Raw genomic sequence first — 23,308 nt, 5'->3', positions numbered from 1 at the left:
TCAAGGACTTACTATAAAAGTATCTTTTATTTAAAAGTTCTACTGTATTGATATTTAAAAAACTATGTTAAGTATAATAATATCTATATAACTGTCATAAACTATAAAATATGGATACTAATCAATATGAAAATTTATAACAGAAATTTACCTGATCTACTATGCCTTCTAAAGTTAGGACAATTGTTGGATGAACTTCTCGTTGTTGATGCATTACTTTAGAAAAACGTACCATCGCAGGTGTGGCACGTAAAGAAGAATCAGTTAATCCAGTGCTTTGAGTAGTAGAATCTATAAACAATTTAAAAATTTTTAAATAAAATAAATTATTATTTAATATTAATTAGTACTTTGGGTAGAATCATTAGTTTGTGATTGCTTGTTTGCTGCAGCTAATAATTCAGAATTTCTACAACGTTCTCTATATTCAATTTTATGAGTAAAATATAGTGTTCTTGTTGGAAAATATACGGCTTGTGGATACAATCTTCCAACCTAAATAATAAATAACAATAATAAACAAAAAGTCTTTTTTTTTTTAAATTTTATATTTTGTTACTTGTATCAATAAGTTTTGTAATAAAGAACCTCCATCGCTTGCCAATGTAGTTAATAATTGTGGCACCCAAGGCAACCATAATGCAGGTGGAACTCCATTGAAATGTGTATCAACTGTACTGAGCAATGAATATTCTTTATCATCATAAGTTAAAAGCCATAATACTTTTGCCAAATATTTTCGATATTTAGACTCATTTTGTTGACGGCAAGCTTGCAAAAAGCATATTATTGCAGCTACACCAGTTTGCATTGTCTGATTTGGATAACTTTTAGTAAAATACTCCTCCATATATTCGCCCCAAAGTGCCCAAGCTTTAACCATAGAATCATGTAATTGCACAGCTGCTGAAAAAGCTTTGTGTGCTTCTTCAGATTTTCCTTTATTATTTACAAAAAAAATTATAGTTTGAATAATAATAAAACATACAAAGTAATATAATAAAATTACCAATTTGGCCCAAAAGCATTCCTTTAAGTGCATAGAATTCAGCAGTCATTTCACTTTGGAAAAATTTTAAATTTGTTCTCTCAATAGCTTCCAAACACTAAAATAAACAGGAAATAAATATTAAAAACCAATCAAAAATATACTTAATATTATTACAAATACTAACATCTTGAATTTCATGTTTATTAGATGATATGGATGCCATTTGCATATAACACTTTACTTGTTGTCTAATTTTATGGAAACAATCAACTACAGGTACATTAGGTATTGTATACAATCGAGATAATGTTTGAAGACAAACTCCAGTTAAATTATGTTTACGGCTAACTTTGCCAAAGTGTATTATAGCCTGAAATAAAGAGTATAATTATTTATTCATTTAAAGAAATAAAATTACAATATGCATATACTTGAGCAGAAGCGTGAACACCCAATACTGCATTTGTACTTTGTTCAGGTCGCGAACAATATTCAATAACAAATTGGTAATGATGTTGTCGCCAAACAAATACATCACTCCAATGACTTAAGTCATCAGCTACAACTGGCAACCGATTTTTCCACGTTTTTAAAATTGCTTTCATATTGTGCAATGAATTGTTTGTATCCTTTTCTTGCAATCCCTGGTGTATTTGAGCAGCCTCAGATAATTCCATTATCTAAGATAAAAATAAAAATAAAATAATTTCACATAACTCTTATTGATAAATAATCCTTAGAATTTTACCAAAATAGATAATTTAATTATACAACTACAATATAAGCTCAAAACAATTTAAGAATAAATAAGTCAAAACTTAAAAATGAAACATAAATGAAAGTTTTTAGAGAGATGCTTTATGGGTATGCTAAACATATTATAATTAGTGACGTTTATAATTAATTAGTTTTTATTTTCTATTAATAAATTAATATGCACAGTACAAAACCATTATTAAATATCTAATATTTTGTGTCAATTTATGTAGGTAAAAGTGTTTATACTTTGTCCAAAAGCTTAACAATTTGTTACAAAACACATAATTAGTTTTTCTCCCTGATTTTTGTTTAAAAAAAAAAAGAAACTAATGTAAAGTTATGATAATTTTTTTAACATTTAAAGTTTAAATGTTGTGAAGTTGGCTATATGTATATCTTAAAATAGTTTTCTCGATTACTTAAATTATCATTTTCTTCATTCTATAAAATTTTCAAAATATTTAAACATTAAAATAAATTGCACTTATAACATAATGTACACAATTTCTAGTACCTATTAAAAATTTATACATTAATTTATACATACATAATTATAAATTAATAAATAAATCACGATGTATATTATTTAGCACAATATTTTTAATAATATAAAAAGATTATTTATTATAATTTATAAATAAATAATGATATACCACAAAAAACCTGTATGAAAAGGATTGTGGTGAAAGTTAGTTTAAAATGAATCTAAATATTTTAAAATAATCATTCATGTAAATAATAATATACATGAAAAATATCAAGTCTCTACAAATAATATTTATAGAATTACAACAAAATAACAAAAACTATTATTTTCTAAACTATAAGTATAACTTAAAATGAAACTTGCATTCAATTTTTAAACTTTTTTTATCAATTAAATTTTTTTATTAATATTTATAAAAGAAATTAAAAAAATTCAAATTTTAAATGCCTATAAATAACTTAAAATAAGTCTAAACATATTTCTATAATATATAAAACATAAAAAATTATGTATTAATTAATAACGGAATTTATTAAGTATCTACAAAAAATATTTTTGAATATTAACAAGATAATAAAAATTGCTGCTAATACATTTGAATTTGAATAAAATTTGAACTTTAAATACTAGAACAGAATTATTGTGACTACATCAGAAAATTATTATAATAATAATTATATAATAATTATATTTGTGATTAAGTATAAATTATATTGTATTAACGTTATATTGGTTGACGACAATAAAATATTATTATTTAATTGTTAAAAATGTTTTTTTTTTATTTCGGCGTTAAAACAAATATGTACAATATTTCTATAGTGTAAAACATTATATTTTATTATTACCCAATTAGCATTTATACAAATATTATGCTTTTAATATACGTAGATATGAATACCAAATCACGAGTTTTATACGAAGGAATTGGGTGTTTTAATGATATAATTTACGGGTAACACTAGTTCATAATAAGATAACTATTTCACCAAGATTAATCGTGTATACCTAACGCGTATACATACAATCTGTATATTTTAAGTATATGCTATGTGTATTTATTATAAATATTTAAGAATATATTTGGTTAAATTAATAGTCACGCATGCAACCGTCACGCAGACTGGTTTGGGAAATAAGTGTGCTGTTAGTGTTTTACAAAACGTTGTTTATTGTGTGTGATTTTAGTCTATAATTTGGAAAAAAATTTCAAGAAATTAGAATGTATCTATCGATTAATATCGAGCGTTTAATAAGTTACATGTGCAGTATATCCATCAACATAATAACTATAATAACTATTTTTTTAGTTCTTAGTATTAATAATTTTTAATTATTATGTCTATGGGTAATGGGTATACCTGATAACAGTTTTTTATCTATAGTCATAGTTAATGGTTAAGTGATAAGCACTTGTTAGAAAAATGATAAGACCTAAGAATATATGATAATCGAAAAAACATTGAGGTTATATTTAAAGTTTATTATATTATCATGATTATTAAAACTACAAACTAAAATATAAACACTGTTATATTTTAGTTCGTGATTTAAAATTTTCCTTATCATGGTTCATGAAAAATAAAAAAATTATTATAATATGTTAATACGAATGTAGATATGTTTTTATAATTGTAATTTATAATTTATGTGAAGTTATTAGTGCTTAGTGACATAAAGTTGCAATAAATAATGCAAAATGAATCTCATCTTAAAATATATTAAAAGAAAAGTGTTATTATATTGGATCTTAAGAGTTTGTGTGTTAAGTATTTTTCTAGTCATTAGTATTGCTGCATATTTCATTTTATTTCCATCAATAATTTACATAAATACAGCTGATATTCCAAAATTTTTAGTCAAGACAAGTGGTGGCGAATATGAACTTCTAAATAGAAGTACATGTCCATTAGTTGAAATTAAAGAAGAAACCAGTTTAATAAACATTAAAAAAACTGTCAGCAGTAAACAACTTGATTATATTAAGCAATTTGTTTCTTCAGGTGGAGAATGGATGCCAAAACATTGTATACCACAACATCATACTGCAATTATACTATGCTATCGCAATAGAACTGAACAACTTCAAACCTTTTTATATCATATACATTCATTTTTACAAAAGCAAAATATACATTATCAAATATTTGTTATAGAACAGACATTTGATGCTGAATTTAACCGCGGAAAATTATTTAATGTTGGTTATCGAGAGGTTACAATGCGTTCTCTAGCTGGATGTTTTATTTTTCATGATGTTGATTTAATGCCAGAAAATATAAATAATATTTATGGTTGTACAAGTTGTCCAAGACACATGAGTACTAGTATAAATGTTTTTAATTATAAATTGCCATACTATAATATATTTGGTGGTGCTATTGCAATGACGCGCAAACAATTTCATGACATTAATGGATTTTCAAATGTATTTTACGGATGGGGCGGTGAAGATGATGATTTGTTTAATAGAGTTTACCATAGAGGTTATAGAATTTGTCGATATCAATCATTTATATCAAGGTATACAATGTTAACACATGAAAAAGAAATACCAAATGAAAATAGGATGAAATATTTAAGAAATGGCCCAAAACGATTTTATACGGATGGTGTTGATTCGGTTACTTATAATTTGATCAAATATGAACAGTTACCATTATATACAAGAATATTAGTCAATGTTTAACTAAATATAGAAACTATTAAACTTATGAACAAACCAACATGAAACCATAATGATAATGTGAATCACTCCTTATCTTGGTATAATATATTATTTAGAGTCAACATTCATAATATTAAGCATTGGAAATATTTACACATGGGAAGATATTTTAAATATTTTTACTACTTATTACCTTTAGGTTAGTTTAATATTTAAGTATTATATTGGATATTTATCAATTATCATTAATTATGTATATTATCGGTTATTATAAGCTTAAAAAATAACTATTTATTTTACAACTAAACAAGAAATTCGTTTAACAATAGTGATTAATTACATAGTGCATTACAGTCTGTAATTAAGTTAGGTACCATATCGTATCCAGCCTAAATAAATTATAATTTTAAATCATAAAATTATAAATTAAGTTATTTACTATTACTATACTAATGCTAACATTTACAAGATTTAATGATATGAAATAAGTCTGATATTAGATTTAAATATAAATGTAATTATTATATGAAGTAAAGTGAGAAAAATAGTGGTATTTTTTAATCAGGGTGGATTATAGAAATATTAACACTGTTTACTAGTTATTAGTTAAGTATTTATGTTCATATTCCAATTTAATTTAAAATTGTGATTGTACTTATAAATTATGATCAAAATAATTTATGTATATAAATATTTAGTAAGAATGTTTTGTATTTATTAAATGAACAAATTTATCCATTAAACAGTTTTTTGTATAATAAACAAATTAATACTTAATAGTTTATACATAAATATTTTATAGATTAAATTATATGTATAAAGTACCCATTTATGAAAGTCTAAACAATAATATTACAGGTAAAATAAATTATAAGTAACAAGACTACTTGTAGTATGATTAAAAACATAGTCCTATAACTATTTTTTTATTTTATTTTTTATTATTATTTAAAAAAAAATTTCCATGCGTAAAGAAACAATTGGTTTAATTAAGATATGTAATATAAATTATAAGAATTTGAATAGATATTGAGGAAGGAACACCCAGGGATGGTTCTCCTATCAAAATTGAATTATATAAAAATAAAATATATTATGTTTAATCTAGTTTTATTAAAATTATAAGTATTGCATAATATACTTAATTGTTTTTGTCAAACTCAGTATCAGTGTAATTTATAAATTAATAGTATTTTATTTTATTTTATATTTTAATGTTTTCATTGTATGTAAAAAAAAAAAAAAAAATGCTGAGGATAATTATTCACAAAGTTTCAAAATCAAATATAGAAATATAGAAATGTTACTATGTCATAAACTTGCATTGACAGTACATACACTAAAATTGGGATGAAATAAAAAATTATTCTCATTTAAATAGTTTGTTCCTTAATTAAATCAAATACCAATAATTATTTAATAACATGCTGCATATACCATTGATAACATAACTAATAAGTATTTGTTTTTTTTATATTTACCTGTTGGGAAGCTTGAAGATATGGCAAATGAATATGTGATACAATATGTGGTAATCGTCTCCATTCTCTAATTACATGTATGCTAGCCATTTCTACATTTCGAGTAACATATGGTAAATTTGGTTCATCTGGATGACAAATTGCCAAAAATCCCCTATATAAATACATCTAATAAACAAAAGAATGGTTTTATATTTTTGAATATCATAAGATTAAAATTAAATTTAAAAAAAAATTACAATACCTTCCACAAAAATTCTTTAGGGCATGTATTGTCAACACAACTTAATGCCTCACTCATTACATGCCAATCAGGTATACGCCATGCACTGTCTAGTATTAAAAATGGATTTAGATGACCATTAAGTTTTGAATATTCAAGTAAAATGTCCCATTGATTCAGCTCTTTTGAACATCTTTAACATACAATGTTGAATAGTACATACAATTAAACTACATATTGTTAGAAATTAATTGTTTACCTAATCCATTGTGATTCCCATAACCGTGCTTCACTTAAAACCATGACTGATGCAGGAGAACTAGAAAATTCACTTTGATATTTTTCTATTAAAGACTCATATGTAGATAAAGCTTGTTCAAATAACCCTTGTTGTTCTAATGCAAGAGCAACTTTAGTCTCTCGATATTGAGCGTGTTTTTGCCACAGACCAGCCCACATGTCTTCTTCTTTAAGCTGTTTATACATTTCTGCTAATGTATCAATGACATCCTGTAAAATGATATTTTTGATAAAGTAAAATTTTAGTTAAGAATTGATTTTAAAGAACATACTCTTTGTGGAGATATTTCAGGTTCGAATTCATAACAATCTTGTTTCGTTACTTCAAAATTATTATCTATCATCATTTTTTCTAAAGACAAAGTTACACGATGCCATAAATTATGAGATTTACCAATATATAACATGACACTTGGTTTAAAATGTATTTTTGGTTGGCATTGAAATAATGCTTCAAAGAATGTGGATATAACACTTGGATGAACATCTCTTTGAACAACATGAATACCACTTACAATAAATTGATTAATTTCAGGTAATAATATCTAAAATAATAAATTAAAAAAAAAACTTTTTTACTTAATGATTTATTAAACATGTAAGCACGTTAACATGTAGATTTAATTGATACTAGTGAAGAATTAAAATAACTTTGGAGTATTTACAGTTTTTTGTGTGGAATTTAATGATTCCCAAATAGCAGGAAATAATACAAGCCAAATTTTTTCAGCTAAGCTTGAATCCATATGACATAGTTGGGCTATGGCTGAACAAATATCTCCAAGTTTCATTGATTTTAGATTATCCATAAATTTTATGTGTCTGCTAATCAATGGTTCTAATTTTCCACCCTCGACAACTTCAATGTTGTCAGTCACCATTTGATCAGTGTCCATTGCATATTCTGATTTGACTCCAATATCTTCATTAGTATTAAGAATTTCTTCAATGAAAGAAGTATCACAATTATTAACTAATTCTCTAATTGTTGGTAATTTTGATGAAGTTGATGAATTAGAATCTTTTAATGTCACGGACAAATCTATAACATATATAGAATTAATATTTATTTTAATTTTGATTCAGAAAAATATAAAAACCTTATAAAATAATCATAATAGAATATATATATGATATATAATAATACATAATACATTGATATTTATGTTCTTTAAATCTAACCATTTATCAATTTAAATTTGAAATTTGAAGTTTCTTACTTGGATCAACTGTAGCTAATAATAATTCAATGCATTGTTTTATCCAGTAATGAGTCATCATTGGTTCCCAATTTTGTGAACTCACAATATATAACAAACGCTCTGGTAATCTAGTATTAATTTGTTGATTGAATAAAGTGAAGAATTTTTCACGAACAGCGGGTTGAGAACATCGCAAACCACTTAGAAAAGCTGCTTCCAATTTATGTCCTAGTTCTGAATTACGTAACTCTTCATCCCTGAAAAATATTTTGAATGAAATAGTTATTATTATTATGATCAGTGGTAATAATAGTAACAATGCAATTTTGGTATTGATTAGAATAATTTATTTACAATAAATTAAATCTCAGATATAATAATAGTTAACTAGAGAAAATTACTTGTAAATGTGAATAATAATATCTAAATATTGAGCATTCAGATCAGGAAACTTTTTTTCAATATGCTGCATAATTTTTACCAATAGTATAGATTTTTCGCGCAAATTCGGTCCCTCATTTGGTGGATTATGCATCCATTCCTCTAACATCTAAAATATATAATATAAAAATTAAAGCTTATAATTATTTTATATTCAATTGTTAAACTACATTTTTCTATTAGAGATTAGTTTAACTGTAATAAGTGAAAATATCCAATACAAATATAAGAATAAACTAAGTTATATTTTTATAGTACTAACTAAATATTTTGTTATAAAATAAAATCCATTAACAATATAATTACACTAACTTTAAATATAGGATCATATTTTTTTATCAATGCTAAATTGATGTATTCAATCTGTTTATTGTCAAAATGTTTTTATTTATTTATTTATTTTATTTAGTTTAATAATTAACTAAATAATTTGATACATTTCTAACAATTCAAACAAATCAATAAATAATGATCCCCACTCCCGTAATAATATAAATAGTAATAACCCAATAACAATTTTTATATCCCAAAGTAACTATTTTTATTGCCACTGAGTAGCAAGTAGAGTATGCCACCTAATATTGGTATATTTCTTTTTAAATTACATTTCTTATTATACCTTTTTGTTCAGGTACTAATTTTTCTATTGGAACAAAAAATTATATAACATACTTTTAAAATTGTTTTCATTATTCTTGAATCATTTGTTTTTTCAATCAATCCAACGAGAATAGTTCCAATAAATGTTTTTCGAGTTTCAATATGCATATTTGTCACTCTGTTTTTCATCAAATCTAGACTTTGAATGACTAGTTCACTTATTCCCATTGAAGATTCTGTATTTGTAGATTGTGGCTGTTCACGACATACTTTTTGTAAAACATGTACAAATCGAGAAGACAAGTTATCGATAAAAGCTGGATTGTTAGCACTGGCAGCTTTTAACATTATGACACATGTTAAAAATCGATTATAATTTTGTGATATATTTTTTTCAAAATTATTTAAACTTTCATCAATTAACTAAAATTTAAAGATAATGGATAATTTTATTATATCAAACATAAAGCAAAAAATATAGTAACATACCACATTTATTAAAATGTAAAGTTCTTCGAGTTCATTAAGGTATGGTTTTACCATAGGGAATATATAAATTAAACGAGTAAGAAATGCATGTGCCATTCGTCCAATCTAAAATAACATATTATATTAAAAATAAAAATATAATAATAATAAATATATTTAAATTGTAATTACCTTCATATTAGTAGTACTAATGCAATCATATAATGATTTCTGAAGAGGTTTAATTGTGCTTAAAATTTGTTCTTTTGGTAAAGTGGTTAAAAAAAATACTAAAAGATCAAATGCTGATGCAATATTTGCAACAGCAATTGCAGTAGCGGGATTATTAGCAGCTGGTTCCAAACTTGATACAGTACAAAATACTTTTTCCATCCATGCTAATTTTAACATATCAATACATCTGGACATTATAGCTTCTGATTTCAAAGCAGTCCTTAATAATGTAATACATCGTTTAGATAGCAGCTCTGCCATACCTCCGGCAACACCATCATTTACCTAAAAATATATTTCACACAAACAAATAAATAAATAAAATGAATTAATAAATTACAAAAATAAAAAACAAACCTGACAAGCAATTTTTGCTAAAAAGTTGAAAACAACTACAAAGTCAGTTTTGTTAATAGGTATATCTTTGTCATTATCATCTAATTGTAATGAAGTTGAAGGATCAAGTTTAATTTTTTTTGCAATTCCTCCCATAGAGTTCTAGAATAAAAAATATAATATTAGCATATGTGCCATAAATATAAAGTCAAACATGATTTATAAAAAACAAAACATTTAATTATTCTAATTTAAAGAGAGTTTATGAAGAAGAATTGGAAAACATATAGATAAATTATATCTCAGACATGTGTAAATGATAAAAATAAATTTTTATAAAGAATAAAAAGCTAAAATATTTTTTAAAAAAACCGTAGTATAAACAAACTGTTTGGTCAAAAATAAAAATAATAGCCATCTTATGTTTATAAAAACAGATTTACCTTAAAATCGATATAATAGAAATGGAAACAAAAAAAGTGTGAAAACAAAGATTATTATTATTGATGACAAATAATACATTTACCTCGGCTGCATTATTTTCATCTCTAATTCGTTGTAATTCCCATTTTATAATAACTTCAGCCATTTCTACAGCTAATTTTTTGTGTTCAAAAGTTGCAGATGACATAAAACCCAATCTCTGCATTGCATTTAACATATGTTGAATTAGTCTATGTCTGATTGGATAATATACCTAAAAGATAATAATTTAATATGTATTACAGAACATTAAAAATTAAATTAAAATAAAAATCCAAATTTTTTCAGGGAAGAACTGAACAATATACTAATGGATTAATGAAGGAAATTGGTCACTTGCCAGTTGCAACATATGCTATACTGTTAGATACTAGATAGAGATATGTCTGCTTACTGACATCCAAAATTCCTTCTAAATTTGAGTATAGTGACAAGTATTGTGATTTTTAACATGGAATATTTACTTAATATACTTTGCTTAAAATGCTTTTTCATTAATTTATTATTCATATAAATGAAATTTTAAGACTGAGAAATTAATTTTGAAAAAAATTTTAAATAGTAATGTTAATACTAAAAATTACATTATAATGTCTGACAACCAAATGCAACACATGGAATAGTTGTTGCATCAAATGTGCTTCCTCAACAATAATTTTCTTTGTACACTGACATAATAATTTATTTCCATTGTTCATGCGAATAGATAATGCAGGTGTTATTAAATCTAGTGCTTGCCGAACGACAATTCTTACTTCAACATGATATGCTTTAAGAAGTTCATGAAACACTATAAAATTCAAAACATAAAATAACTGTCTAATATATCTGTTATTAAAACAATTTTCAATTTAATACCTTGTAAAATTATTCGGCTGTTAACATGGTATGAAGCAACTATATATGACAATAACAAATGGCCACTGTATCGAGCAGTTGGATCAACACAAGATTTTTCTAATAAACATGGCCAAGCATAACTCATTACTCGTTTTAAATTTTCACAAAGTCCATCGGGACTGAATGCACTTTCTTTATTAACAGGAAAATCATCAACTAACATACATCCAAGTTGTAATAGATGAATTCGTATGCTGTCTTCACCAATTCCTGGTGGTACTTCATGTACAATTAACTAAAAAAAATATAATTGATTAATATTTACATACATTTTAAGCCAAATTTATTTCAACAATAATAGTATATTACCTGATATATATAAGATGTCACAATGTTTCCTGTTGAATCTGAAGGATCAGATGTACCATGAATTAAAGCTTGTTGTTCATTATTTTCATAGCTAGCCGAAACGCATGGTAATATAATGTATTGCAAGATTTTGGATTTAAAAAGATTACTCATATTATTATCTTGAAATATTTCAACAAAACGAAAGAATGCTGTTCGTTTCCATTGAGGAGAAAAGGTTTTTGCAACTGTTTCTTCTAAATATGTTCTTAAAAACTATAAATAAAATAAAATAAATTGATATGAAAAAAAAAATTGAATAATTAGTTTTTAAATTTAAACTTACCTGAAAATCAGATATAAATCTATAACAAAATGCTCTAATCAAATGGAAAAGTAAATCTACTTGATTAGGATTATGAATAAAATACTGAAGTAACACCTTTGCTAACATTTTTGGCTCATTCCAGTGAGAGAATTCAAGATATCCAGGGTTCAAAAAATGTTCCTTTAGTAATTATGTAATTAATTATTAAAATTTTATATTTAAATTAATTTTATTATTATTATTTTACTTGGTAGTGTTCAGATGCCCATAGTTCTGACAATGATATAATTAAATCTGTTTGATTATAAATCCATTTTTTATCTAGTCGTACAATAGAATTAATAATTCTAATAGTTTCATATTCGATAACTTTAGTAGGATCTAAATAAATTTAATAAACAAAATTTCCTTAGTGAATAATATTTGTTAATAGTTATTAATTCAACATAAATTTATAAATTTGATTACCTGAATGAGAAGTTGTAATTAATTCATTAAGCCTACGTCCACTACCTTGAAGAGCTTCTCGTATTGTTAAACATTTTTCATTGGCGATCATCATATGTAAATATTTTACCCAATTAGGTTCCTATACCAAAAAATAGTCATAATATTATTCATTATTAGTGATTATTAATCATTAAAATTCAACATTGATTTTTTTAAATATTTGATTAATTATTTTCTTACCTTTATATGATTATCTTGTAAGAATAGTTGCACAATTTGAGTTGGATATTTAAGCAAACATCCTAAAAGTGGTGTATGAAATGGAGATAATATGTTCACTTGTAGGCTTTTTTCACTATCCAAAACTAACTTACATAGTGATTCAATGTGCCTATAATTGGCTACAGGTAATTGTCTATACATTTCAATAATAATCACCATTATTGATTCATAGTTGCCGCTTTTTGATATTCCTAATTAAAAACGTAAAAATGCTTAAATAACTAGAATATTAGATTATACAATTAGATTAATAGATAATATGAGTATGGGTCATAAAGTACGGTCCAAGTATAAAAATAACCATCAGTTTAATTTTTAGTAATTAGTAAGCTAAAATTGGTATGCTTTTTATTTTTTTGCAGCGTTCATAATGCATTTGATTAATAAAGTCCACTAACTGTCTCGTATCAATACTACAAAAAAATATATTTTTATTTAACATATTTTTACACGTGTTAATAATGGACACAAAAAATTAATGTTACATGATATTGGTACATTTAAACAAAAGTAGTATAAAAGACTAGTTGTCATATTGCATAACACTCCTAATTTCAATTCTGTAAAAACAGAGATTTTGTCTTTGACAAATATAAAGTAAAATTAACAAGTTATTTAGTTCATATAAAATGAAACTTTATTCAATTTGTTTTAAAATGATTATAAAATACTTTTGTATTTTGAGTTTGGAAATAATTTGTAAATTCAATTTTTATTTTATTATCATTTTGTGCACATCTTATTATATTTTAACAAAACTAAATGTCTATTTTATTATTGTATTTCATATAATAAACCTTAGTCTTGGTAATATTATACCAAAATTAGTTACCACAAGTTTAAATTTTTCCATTTCAGTTGGTTGACAGTATATCTAAAAATAATGCATAACATTATAAGTTCTATTTTATTGCTACTACTAGTCACTACTAGATATTAATTATATAAAGTGAAACCACTAAATACCAAACATTTTTGATCTTCAACATTGTGTTCATTATTTAGAGATATCCACTAAAGGTTTTACTGCATCTACTTATATTAGAATACATTTTAATTAATTTTTATATTATAAAAGTTTAGATTTTTTTCTCAAATTTCATATCAAGATATTATTAAAATAATAAATATTACAGACAGAAAACATTAGTTATATAATTTTTTTCAATCTATAGATTGTAGAAAAAACAAACATTAACATAAATTATTTTAAAATATAGGTATTATATTATAGGAAAGTATTTCAACTTATTTTGGTTTAATTCAAATTAATTCATTAGGATAGTAACTTATGATGTCAAGTGTTATTTTTAAACAGCTCTAGAAATAAAATAAGGCAAGGTAACGAAAAACTGTTTTTACCAATATTTAATATTTTTAAGTCTATATTAAATCATAAAAAAAATTATGGATAAATTATTAAATTTTCCTTTACTAATTTAAAATTACCTTTTTTCATTTGAATTAGAACTTCAAACATTTTTTTCATTATTTCCATTAAATGTGTACAAAACATATCACTAAAACTGGTAGGAAACAACTGAACTAAATACCATAAACGCCTTGTTCCACTTAAAGTTAAGTTTCTGTAATCACCTAAATCTCCTAACTGTTTCTTCATCAATTCATGAACCTAAAATAAAAAAATATAAGGCTAACATATCATTTAAATTTTGTAGTTAGATGGTTTATTTACCATTGGCATATCAATTTGTGAAGTAGAAACAAATTTTCTAAGACATTGAAATGCTGTTTCTTGTAAATCTGGATTATTTTTATCTAAAGCACCATATAAAGCATGAAAAATTCTACTTTTAACTTCAGGTTGAGGAATATAATAACAAGCAGCAAGAGCTCTCATTCCAGCTTGACGTAATAATAACATTTGTCCTGGATTCATTGTTTTATATCCTGGTAATTTGGACATAGCTGAATCACTGGCTTCACAAAGATTTGATACTTCATGATAAAATAAATTGTGTTCTTTTATATTTAAATCTATTATTAAAAAAAAAAAAAAAATTTAATTACCAATAAATTTTTTAAAATTAGAGAATACATAATAATTTATAAAGACATTTGATTATTTGTTCATTTTTATAAAACCAGTAGGTTACCTAATGGACATTTTTAGGTAATTATTAATGATCCATTAATCATAATAAATGGAACAGATTTAATATCATATGATAAATTTCACTTTCTTCATATAATTACCTATTGTAAATAGCCGAGGCAACAAAGAAGTACAGAAAGTGTTTCCTTCCATCATTCCAATCTGTGCTTTAAAACCCTGATGACGTAATAAATGCTTTCTTAAAGGAATGATTTCTGATAATCCTTCTTTGTGAGGTTCCATAACTTGAGTTACAGTGATTCCTTGAGCAGATGCTATCACACCCAATAAATGTGTAGACTATACAACGATAATTTAACAAAAAATTAAAAAGAATATATAAAATTCATGATAAAATACATACATGATTTCGAAGTAGATCATTAGGACTTGTTACTTGACGAATAAGTTCATAAGTAACTTCATGTATAGCCTTTTTCTGTAAAGCTTGCAGTTGAGAACCTGAGTTCTGATCTAGTGGTGATGCTGCTTTGCGTAACATGTTTTCTAAATTTTTTTTTGCTTCATCTAAAACTCCATTAGAAACCTATTTGGAATTAATACAAAGTTAATTACAAAAAAAAAAAGTATTTCCATAAATCGTTATCATCTGTTCACATGACATACATCACCAGATAAATCCATAATAACAAAGAGTTGTGCTTTAACAAATAAATATAAATGCTCAAACACCCATTGTAAAGACATGCTGCTATAAAAAAATTGTATTGCATAACATCCTCCAAATTTAGTATACCAAGCACGGTCATAACATAAAGCACATAACTTATCAACCATATATTCCATGTAAGGTAATTGGCATGCCTAAAAAATAGTTATTTAATGTAACTTTAAACAATATTCAAATAAAAAATATTGAATTACTCTTTCTTTAGATCCCATAATAATTGTAGCCGTGTTTAAAATAATTGTAAGTGCCAGCCGTGCTGGTTTTAAGAGTTCTTTTTCTTGATAACTCATAACAGTTGCCATTGAGTCAATTAATACAAGTGGATCCATACCAAATGAACACTTTTCATTTTTTTCACTGTTTACTATTGGTCCAGCTTGTTGAGAAATTGCCACCATAGTATAGCGCATCACAACATCAAGTAGTGTTCCAAGAGCTGTATCTCTAAGTTCTTTAACTGCAGCACTAACAAAAATACCTTTAAAAAATAAATAAGTCAAATATAATGAATTAGTTAAACGCTTAATAATTTATACAACGTACTATAAAAAAATAATTTACAATAATGATTATAAAAATATTTACCATTCAATGCCATTACATAAGTATTTCTCACAACTGGATCTGGATATTTGTATACTGTTGAATGGAAGTTTGATATTTTTCCTTCTTTGAAACTTAAATGATAATTTAAAAATAAAGTGTGATTTTTTTTAAACTTATTTTAACAATTAATGTACTCACCTAGGATGAGAAAAAAATTTCATCAAAACTGATTTATCATCATTTGATAATACAGATGCTGCCAAAAATGATTTTATTACTTCCCAACATTTTTTGCGATAGTATGGATCAGTTGATGTTTTAAGTGATTCAGCAGCAGTTTCAATAGCCTTAAAAAATATACATATATATACATACAAAAAACTTAATTTTAATATGCAGAAATAAATATTTACAAACCATATCAACATTAAATGTGACTGATTCAGTATGTTCATTAAATTTAATGATAATAGCGGGTTTTGTGGATTGTCTATGCATTGAATAATCCAGACGTTGAGGTTCAGTCATCATCTTACGATTACCACCACCAAACTTCCCTAAAACTCTAGAAAGTCATAAGAATTAAATCACAAAATATTTCAAAACTGTTTAAAATCAAAATAAATGCGCACGAAAAAAATACACATTAATTCAAATACCTCAGTACATAAGACGAGATTTTAATACATAAATATCCTAAGTTAACTGACTTTTATATTCTGAGCAAAACAATAAATGTATTGATTTAACAATGATTTTTTCTTTACTTGAAGACACTTAACTCAAAATAATTCAATATAAAGTGAGGTGTCTAATAATTAATAATAGATTGGATTTAAATTATGTCAAAAGTGAAAAATTATTGATAATTCTCAAAATTACAACTTATAAAAACGAGAATGTTTTCAACTTTACTTATTTGTTGCAAATTAAAATTATCACCAAATAAACAATTAACATTTTCTAATTTTTCTTTGATTTATATTGATACAATATAAATTTGTCAAATATTATACAATATTTTTACTATAAGTTGATATTACTGTTATTTAATATCAAAAATACATAAGCATAGTTTTATATATATACATGAAGTATGAATATTAACAAAATTGAATATTCAAACAAAAATAAATGATATTTATGTTGCAAATAGAAAATTATTATCGTGAAACTTATTGACATTAAATTTTATATAAATCTAAAAAAAATATTACCTGAATGCTACAGGATAAACATTATCATTAGTATTGTGTAATGATCGCCATAAAGCTTGCATTAAATCAGCTCTCACTGGTTGAATATGTTCATATAGAAAATCTGTTTGTAGATTATCCACACACAGTTCTAAAGTTCTAAGACCCTAAAAAATAATTAAAAAATAATATCTATAAGACTCTTTAGCAAACAAATTATATTAACCTGAATAATTAACGAAGGAGACCCATTCAAAGCTGAAACTAATGGATCCATAAGTAGAGGTAAATGAGGTAATAATGAACTTAAACGAACAGGTACAGTAAGACACAATTCCACAAATAAATCTTTCATATCTTGTTTATGTAAACCAGATTGTAAGCTGTTTAAGCTTTTTAATAAGTTTGGTAAAAGGGGAAGAAATTCTTGATATAAAACTCCATGTGCACCACCTCCAATGCAACGAAATAGTGGACGTAATAGTAAAAAATAGTAATATGGATCTTTAGCAGTTAAAGCTAGTTTCATTGAGCTGCAATAATATAGTATTAAATAAAATATAATTTATAACAATATTAGAGCCATTTTCTAAACTTACCTGTTAACAATTTGATTTAAGTAAGGTTGAAGTGTTTGTTCACTTTCAATTGAATACTGATTAACAGTGTCAAAAACTTGCTTGAACAGTTTCAAATACAAATTACTTCGTTCAGCATTCCCACTACCCATATCTTCCATTTTGCTGAGTAAATGTTCTAACAACAATGTTGCAAATATGGATGATGTGTCTGATGTATTGAGGCTATTATTTAAAAGTGATTCACTAATGTACATTAATGCATGGTTTTTTTCCACACGCTCAACAAAATAAGCTATTGTAGTGGAAAATATTTCTTTAAATGTACTTGGAGGTAATAAGGCAAACTACAAAAAAAAAAAAAAAATTATAAGATTTTTTTTGTAATATTTACATTCAAAGAATACTTACAACACTACTTAAATGGTCCATTGATTCTTTTTCTTCTTTTGATCGCGGTCTTAAAACATTTGCATTGATATTTTGATTATTTAATGGATTTACCATATGCACATCCATAGCTTGTAGAGACCATTTAACAAGACCTAAATAAATTTTTACAAGTTGAGGTTTTACTGGTAATTTTGGGGTACTTCCCGAATCATCTTCTTTGTTGGTCTAAAATTTAAGATAAAAATAATAAGCCATAAGAAAAATTATTGATATAAATCAATAATAGTATTAAATAAATAATATAAAACTTAATAGTTAATAGTAATTTACCTTGACTGTAGCAATACCCCAAGCTGCTGTTTTTATACCACAAATTATAACTTTGACCAATGTCCTACACTCTGGCAATGAGAATAAAGCTGTTGGTGATGAAGAGAAAACATATTTAGTTTTTTCTTGAACTTTTTTTCCGCAGGGGCTGTTGATAAACTCTTTTTGTTCCTTTTTTATAATATCATCAATAATTTCACCCTCATTGATGTCTAGAATTTGAGATGTTTCAGTTGATGATGTTTTAATGACACTATAACAATAATTTATATTTTAATATTTTAAAAACCTTAAAAATAAACAATTTTATTTGATAAAACATACTTTTTAGAAATAATAGCTGGAATGTATAATTTAGAAACCACTTTAAGTTTTAATACATAAACTTGGATTATACGTATTAAAAGATCAAAACTAACAGTTTCTCCATGAGTGCATTTTAAATTGGGGACTTCTTCACCATTTCTTTGTCTAATGCAATCTACTAAATTCATTAACATTTTACAGCACATTAACTGGATACTGAAACATTTATTTATTTATAAAATACATTTTAGTTTTTATTACATACATTGTTTTATTTTCTCTTACCTAGGAGTTAAACTATGATCATGAACATTGATTGCAAAAAGATTAATGGCTTTTACAATTGTTGGTAGTGATAAATGAACTCGAACATGATGAATAAGGTCAGCAATAGTACTATATGCCAATGGTTTTAAATTTTCAGTAGTAGTCCATCCTCGGCCAAGTAGTGTATTTTCATCAAGTAGTTTGTCCATATATGGAATAAATTCTAAAAATAAAAATGAAAGTAAAAATTTTAAATTTAAATATTTTTTTTTTTTTACTTATTCGTAATTCTGTGTTAAGAATATGTCTTGAAGCAATCAAAAGTTCTTTTCTAAGATGTGTAACCTCCATGGGGCACGATTCCAACATTCCAATCATCCCTTCAACTAATTGTGTAGAATGAACAGTTACAATTTCTGTAAATGGCTTAATAACGAATGCTAAATAAGATAAAACTTTTATTTGGGCTGATACCAATTCAACTAAAATTTCCTTGTTATAATTTGAATGTGTTCTATAAATATTTTAAACAATTATTAAATTATGAATAAAATTATTAAAAATCCTATAAATTGTTTTTATACTTGTAAAGCATTGATGGTTGTAGTGGTATAATCCTTATAATGGTTGGAATATATTCACTGAGTTCTCTTTTAACATTATCTTTATAAAGTTGATAAATAAGGACAATTGCTATTGGCAATTCTTGCAATATTTTCAACGATGAAATACTTCGTGGAATAACGTTATACTAAATAATACATAATGAATAAAATTAAAAAAATTTAAATTCCTATGTTACTTATTTAATATTATGTAATATTTAATTTACTGTTTCAATATTATTTTCTGATGTTTCACAGTTAATAACAATTGTAGAATATGTGTTATCCAGAATTTCACTTATATCAACTGTAGACAAATCATTAATACGCAGTCTTTGTTGGGTTCTCATGCTAAATATTTTTTCCATATTGTCAGGTATATCCCAATAAATTTTTTTAGTATGTTGAAGGAATTTACTAATCTATTATATAAAAAATGCACATTTTAATTATTATATAATTTGAATTAATTATTTTTTAACTTACTTCAGCATTATATGGGGGTCTAAAATTTTTTTGTAACTCAACAATAATACGTATACATGAAATCCCATTTTGTTCATTATCAGTTTCAATGAGCTTCATACACAATGTTACAAGCCGATCAACATGAGGTTTTAGAAATTCATTACACGGTAGCCTGTATATCATTTCTAACACAAGTTTTCTTACTTGCTATTAACACAAATTGCATTTAAAAAAATATTATTTTATTATTAAATTGTGTACTTCAAAACTTACAAATATATGATATTCTGCTATAAAATATGGTTCTCCGTCTACTAATATTCGAATAAAATGTTTAATCATATGTTCTAAAAATGTGGGATATTGATGAGAATTCACAATCATCTGGAAAATTATAATTAATACAAATAAATTAGTTAGTGTTTTTAGTTATATTATTAACTAATGTTTTACAGTATATCTGTAAATATCAAATTTTCATTAATTAGTAACAATTTGTAGTAAGTAAATGCAAAATTCCTCCAAAACCTTATTTTATAATCCTTTTAAATTTACTTTTAATTACTTTATGTAGATTGTATAATTTAAATTGTGCTTAAGTTAATATTATTTGAATTATTAAGTTCAAAAATGTAGTTTTAATTCGTTAGGAGAAAACAATTAGTCTTACTAACAAATTATGATAATACAAAAAATATTCACTTTTTTTTTTAAATCCATCAAAATAGAACTTAACAAACAAGTATAGAATAAATCATAATACAAATTTAACTAAGCATGCTTAGTAAATCATACAAATATTTCCAAAATCAATATTGTTAGAATATGCAGCTACAATTGAGTTGTAAATATTCAATTTAATTTCATTGTATATATACTCGAGAATAAAAATATCTATAAATGCATGATATACAATCAGACTCAATGTAACCACATTTACTAATATGATGAAGACAATTATTTCTTTCCTATGATATAAGATTAATTTTTACCTCAAAGTTTTCATTCAAAGTTTGGACAATTTTTAATTTTTGTTCATCTTCGACATTTGGATCTGTTAACAACGTAATATCTGAACGATATTTATCCATTATTGCTTCATGATCCAACGTCACTTCCATTTTAATAACTGAGGCCATTATTAATGTTTATTTAATTAAACATTCACTTCTGATTAATTTAGTTCACTATAATAATTAATAATAACATAATATAAATTAAACATACACTAATAAATAGTTATGATTCTAATTTTTATTTAGAACTTCATTATTACAGTAGTGTAATTGCTTATTAGTTATTAATATAAATAAGGTTTACGACTGTCACTATGTTTTTATGATAAATATTAATAGTTTTAATAAAAAAAAAAGAAATTAAGAACATAGAACATTTAAATAATTCACATTTTGAAGAAACTATTTTCAAAATTTCAAACAAATTTAATATATACTATCAATTTTTAAATAGCGGAAAAATTTAAACATTAACCTCAATCTGAGAATTAACTCAAGGAAAATATAAACAGTTTTGTGACCATTTGTAAAGTTATAACAACTTAACAGTTTATGGCAGTGGTTTTCAACCAGTATGTCGCGGCATACTGGTGTGCCGCGGCACACTTCGCGGCACACTGGTGTGCCGCAAACCCGCAAACCAGTGTGTCACGGCACACTGGTGTGCCGCAAACGCCTTTGAAGTGTGCTGCGATTATATAAATTGGTGTGCCGCAAAAATTTTGTAAAGGAAGAAGTGTGCTACATTGTTAAAAAGATTGAAAACCACTGATTTATGGCATTTTTTATTTACACGATCAAAAGGGTAGACTACTATCACAAAACAATAATATTATCATTTATCACAGAATAGATTGTATTTATTATTTCATCTGTTCTATATGATAATATTAGTATTTCGCTATAATGGTTATTGGTTTACCGAAGCCTCAGAGATTCGGACAATTGAATCCACTAAAAAAGTATTAAATCCACGACCTTAAAATATAATATTTTCCAATTTAGTAATTTCAAAACTATCTGTCCACGATTTAATCAAATGACACGTAAAATACACTGAATAATTAAATACATCTCGTAATAACGTAACTACTAATTAAGGCATATCTATAATATTAGATTTCAACCACAGACTGTATAAAATATATTATAATAATACATACTTTCATTTATTTATTCTTAAACTATTAAGATATGCAAGAAAAAAATAGTGTATGCCCTATATGTGTAGGTTCAAAATCGAAATATAGGTCCACAAGACATTTTTCCCATCATGCATTTATTCAAAAAAAGTTTGGAACAAATGTTTTTTGGATAAAGTGGTTACTAGAAGATATATTTTATGAAACAAGTAATGACTCGAACATGTTTTCATAAAAATAAAAGCATTAAAATAAATATAACTTTAGTAGAACAAATAGATATTTGTTCATTGATATTAGCTCTTATGTCTTTTGGCTTAAAAAGTAATTATACTATGGGACAATTTTTGAACTGATTATTCTAAAACACTTAGATTCATTTTTCACGGACCATTTTACGTGTTGCTACTAATGAAAATACATTATTTTTAATTAATATTTCACTCATCATGTCAACACAAAAATTTTATGCGACAAACACTTTTATGTGTGCCGATCTTTGCTAAAAATCAGGCCAAAATTATCGATACATTTAAATAATACATTAATTTAATTTGAACTATGCCACAAATCTAATAACCCTCTGAGAGTTCGAGACAATTTGATAAAAAATATCTAATGATAATTGTTCACTTGATGTATTTAAAGAAGTAGATATTATTGTATTAGCAGTCAACACCAATTATCGATTAATAGAGTTACATGGAAGTTGGAACAGTTGAATTTTTGTCTA

At 25.0% G+C, this 23,308-nt stretch overlaps 2 protein-coding genes across 3 annotated transcripts in view; one reads left to right on the top strand and one right to left on the bottom strand.

Moving 5' to 3' along the window:
• Positions 1 to 22,196, bottom strand: part of LOC112602541 (transformation/transcription domain-associated protein) — a 26,769-nt gene extending 4,573 nt beyond the window's left edge. Inside the window, exons 1-48 of one of the 2 annotated variants that reach the window (XM_025350662.1) lie at positions 21,909 to 22,196; positions 21,410 to 21,604; positions 20,691 to 20,801; positions 20,436 to 20,624; positions 20,177 to 20,371; positions 19,929 to 20,095; positions 19,623 to 19,858; positions 19,363 to 19,567; positions 19,096 to 19,293; positions 18,772 to 19,024; positions 18,460 to 18,666; positions 18,070 to 18,395; positions 17,697 to 18,003; positions 17,492 to 17,637; positions 16,692 to 16,839; positions 16,473 to 16,621; positions 16,314 to 16,405; positions 15,923 to 16,206; positions 15,665 to 15,862; positions 15,402 to 15,584; positions 15,139 to 15,337; positions 14,618 to 14,919; positions 14,371 to 14,554; positions 12,880 to 13,112; positions 12,658 to 12,778; positions 12,437 to 12,570; positions 12,208 to 12,369; positions 11,883 to 12,137; positions 11,532 to 11,808; positions 11,258 to 11,463; positions 10,717 to 10,887; positions 10,212 to 10,352; positions 9,813 to 10,139; positions 9,642 to 9,746; positions 9,225 to 9,575; positions 8,513 to 8,661; positions 8,130 to 8,368; positions 7,575 to 7,951; positions 7,182 to 7,454; positions 6,869 to 7,119; positions 6,631 to 6,802; positions 6,387 to 6,554; positions 1,423 to 1,671; positions 1,176 to 1,361; positions 1,010 to 1,106; positions 560 to 939; positions 351 to 495; positions 152 to 291 (exon numbers count right to left, since the gene is read on the bottom strand). In XM_025350662.1, the coding sequence (XP_025206447.1) occupies positions 152 to 291; positions 351 to 495; positions 560 to 939; positions 1,010 to 1,106; positions 1,176 to 1,361; positions 1,423 to 1,671; positions 6,387 to 6,554; positions 6,631 to 6,802; positions 6,869 to 7,119; positions 7,182 to 7,454; positions 7,575 to 7,951; positions 8,130 to 8,368; positions 8,513 to 8,661; positions 9,225 to 9,575; positions 9,642 to 9,746; positions 9,813 to 10,139; positions 10,212 to 10,352; positions 10,717 to 10,887; positions 11,258 to 11,463; positions 11,532 to 11,808; positions 11,883 to 12,137; positions 12,208 to 12,369; positions 12,437 to 12,570; positions 12,658 to 12,778; positions 12,880 to 13,112; positions 14,371 to 14,554; positions 14,618 to 14,919; positions 15,139 to 15,337; positions 15,402 to 15,584; positions 15,665 to 15,862; positions 15,923 to 16,206; positions 16,314 to 16,405; positions 16,473 to 16,621; positions 16,692 to 16,839; positions 17,492 to 17,637; positions 17,697 to 18,003; positions 18,070 to 18,395; positions 18,460 to 18,666; positions 18,772 to 19,024; positions 19,096 to 19,293; positions 19,363 to 19,567; positions 19,623 to 19,858; positions 19,929 to 20,095; positions 20,177 to 20,371; positions 20,436 to 20,624; positions 20,691 to 20,801; positions 21,410 to 21,556 (9,735 nt within the window). In that variant the 5' untranslated portion in view covers positions 21,557 to 21,604; positions 21,909 to 22,196. Of the gene's footprint in view, positions 1 to 151; positions 292 to 350; positions 496 to 559; positions 940 to 1,009; positions 1,107 to 1,175; positions 1,362 to 1,422; positions 1,672 to 6,386; positions 6,555 to 6,630; positions 6,803 to 6,868; positions 7,120 to 7,181; positions 7,455 to 7,574; positions 7,952 to 8,129; positions 8,369 to 8,512; positions 8,662 to 9,224; positions 9,576 to 9,641; positions 9,747 to 9,812; positions 10,140 to 10,211; positions 10,353 to 10,716; positions 10,888 to 11,257; positions 11,464 to 11,531; positions 11,809 to 11,882; positions 12,138 to 12,207; positions 12,370 to 12,436; positions 12,571 to 12,657; positions 12,779 to 12,879; positions 13,113 to 14,370; positions 14,555 to 14,617; positions 14,920 to 15,138; positions 15,338 to 15,401; positions 15,585 to 15,664; positions 15,863 to 15,922; positions 16,207 to 16,313; positions 16,406 to 16,472; positions 16,622 to 16,691; positions 16,840 to 17,491; positions 17,638 to 17,696; positions 18,004 to 18,069; positions 18,396 to 18,459; positions 18,667 to 18,771; positions 19,025 to 19,095; positions 19,294 to 19,362; positions 19,568 to 19,622; positions 19,859 to 19,928; positions 20,096 to 20,176; positions 20,372 to 20,435; positions 20,625 to 20,690; positions 20,802 to 21,409; positions 21,605 to 21,908 lie in introns of those variants that run through there. The other variant, XM_025350663.1, reaches the window with a different exon arrangement.
• On the top strand, positions 3,857 to 5,071 carry LOC112602542 (beta-1,4-N-acetylgalactosaminyltransferase bre-4-like). Its single transcript, XM_025350665.1, has one exon. It carries the CDS (start codon positions 3,937 to 3,939, stop codon positions 4,924 to 4,926), a length of 990 nt encoding a protein of 329 aa, XP_025206450.1. The 5' UTR covers positions 3,857 to 3,936; the 3' UTR covers positions 4,927 to 5,071.
• Positions 22,197 to 23,308: the final 1,112 nt, after the last annotated feature.

Source organism: Melanaphis sacchari, unplaced genomic scaffold, assembly GCF_002803265.2.
Source record: "Melanaphis sacchari strain LSU unplaced genomic scaffold, SCAv2.0 Contig8_pilon_pilon, whole genome shotgun sequence".
Classification (NCBI taxonomy): domain Eukaryota; kingdom Metazoa; phylum Arthropoda; class Insecta; order Hemiptera; family Aphididae; genus Melanaphis; species Melanaphis sacchari.
Note: the sequence above shows the minus strand (reverse complement) of the source record. Positions and strands in the feature narration are given on the sequence as shown.

Excerpts from the sequence above, each read along its gene's own strand:
- LOC112602542 (XM_025350665.1), top strand. The coding sequence starts at position 3,937 with ATGAATCTCATCTTAAAATATATTAAAAGAAAAGTGTTATTATATTGG.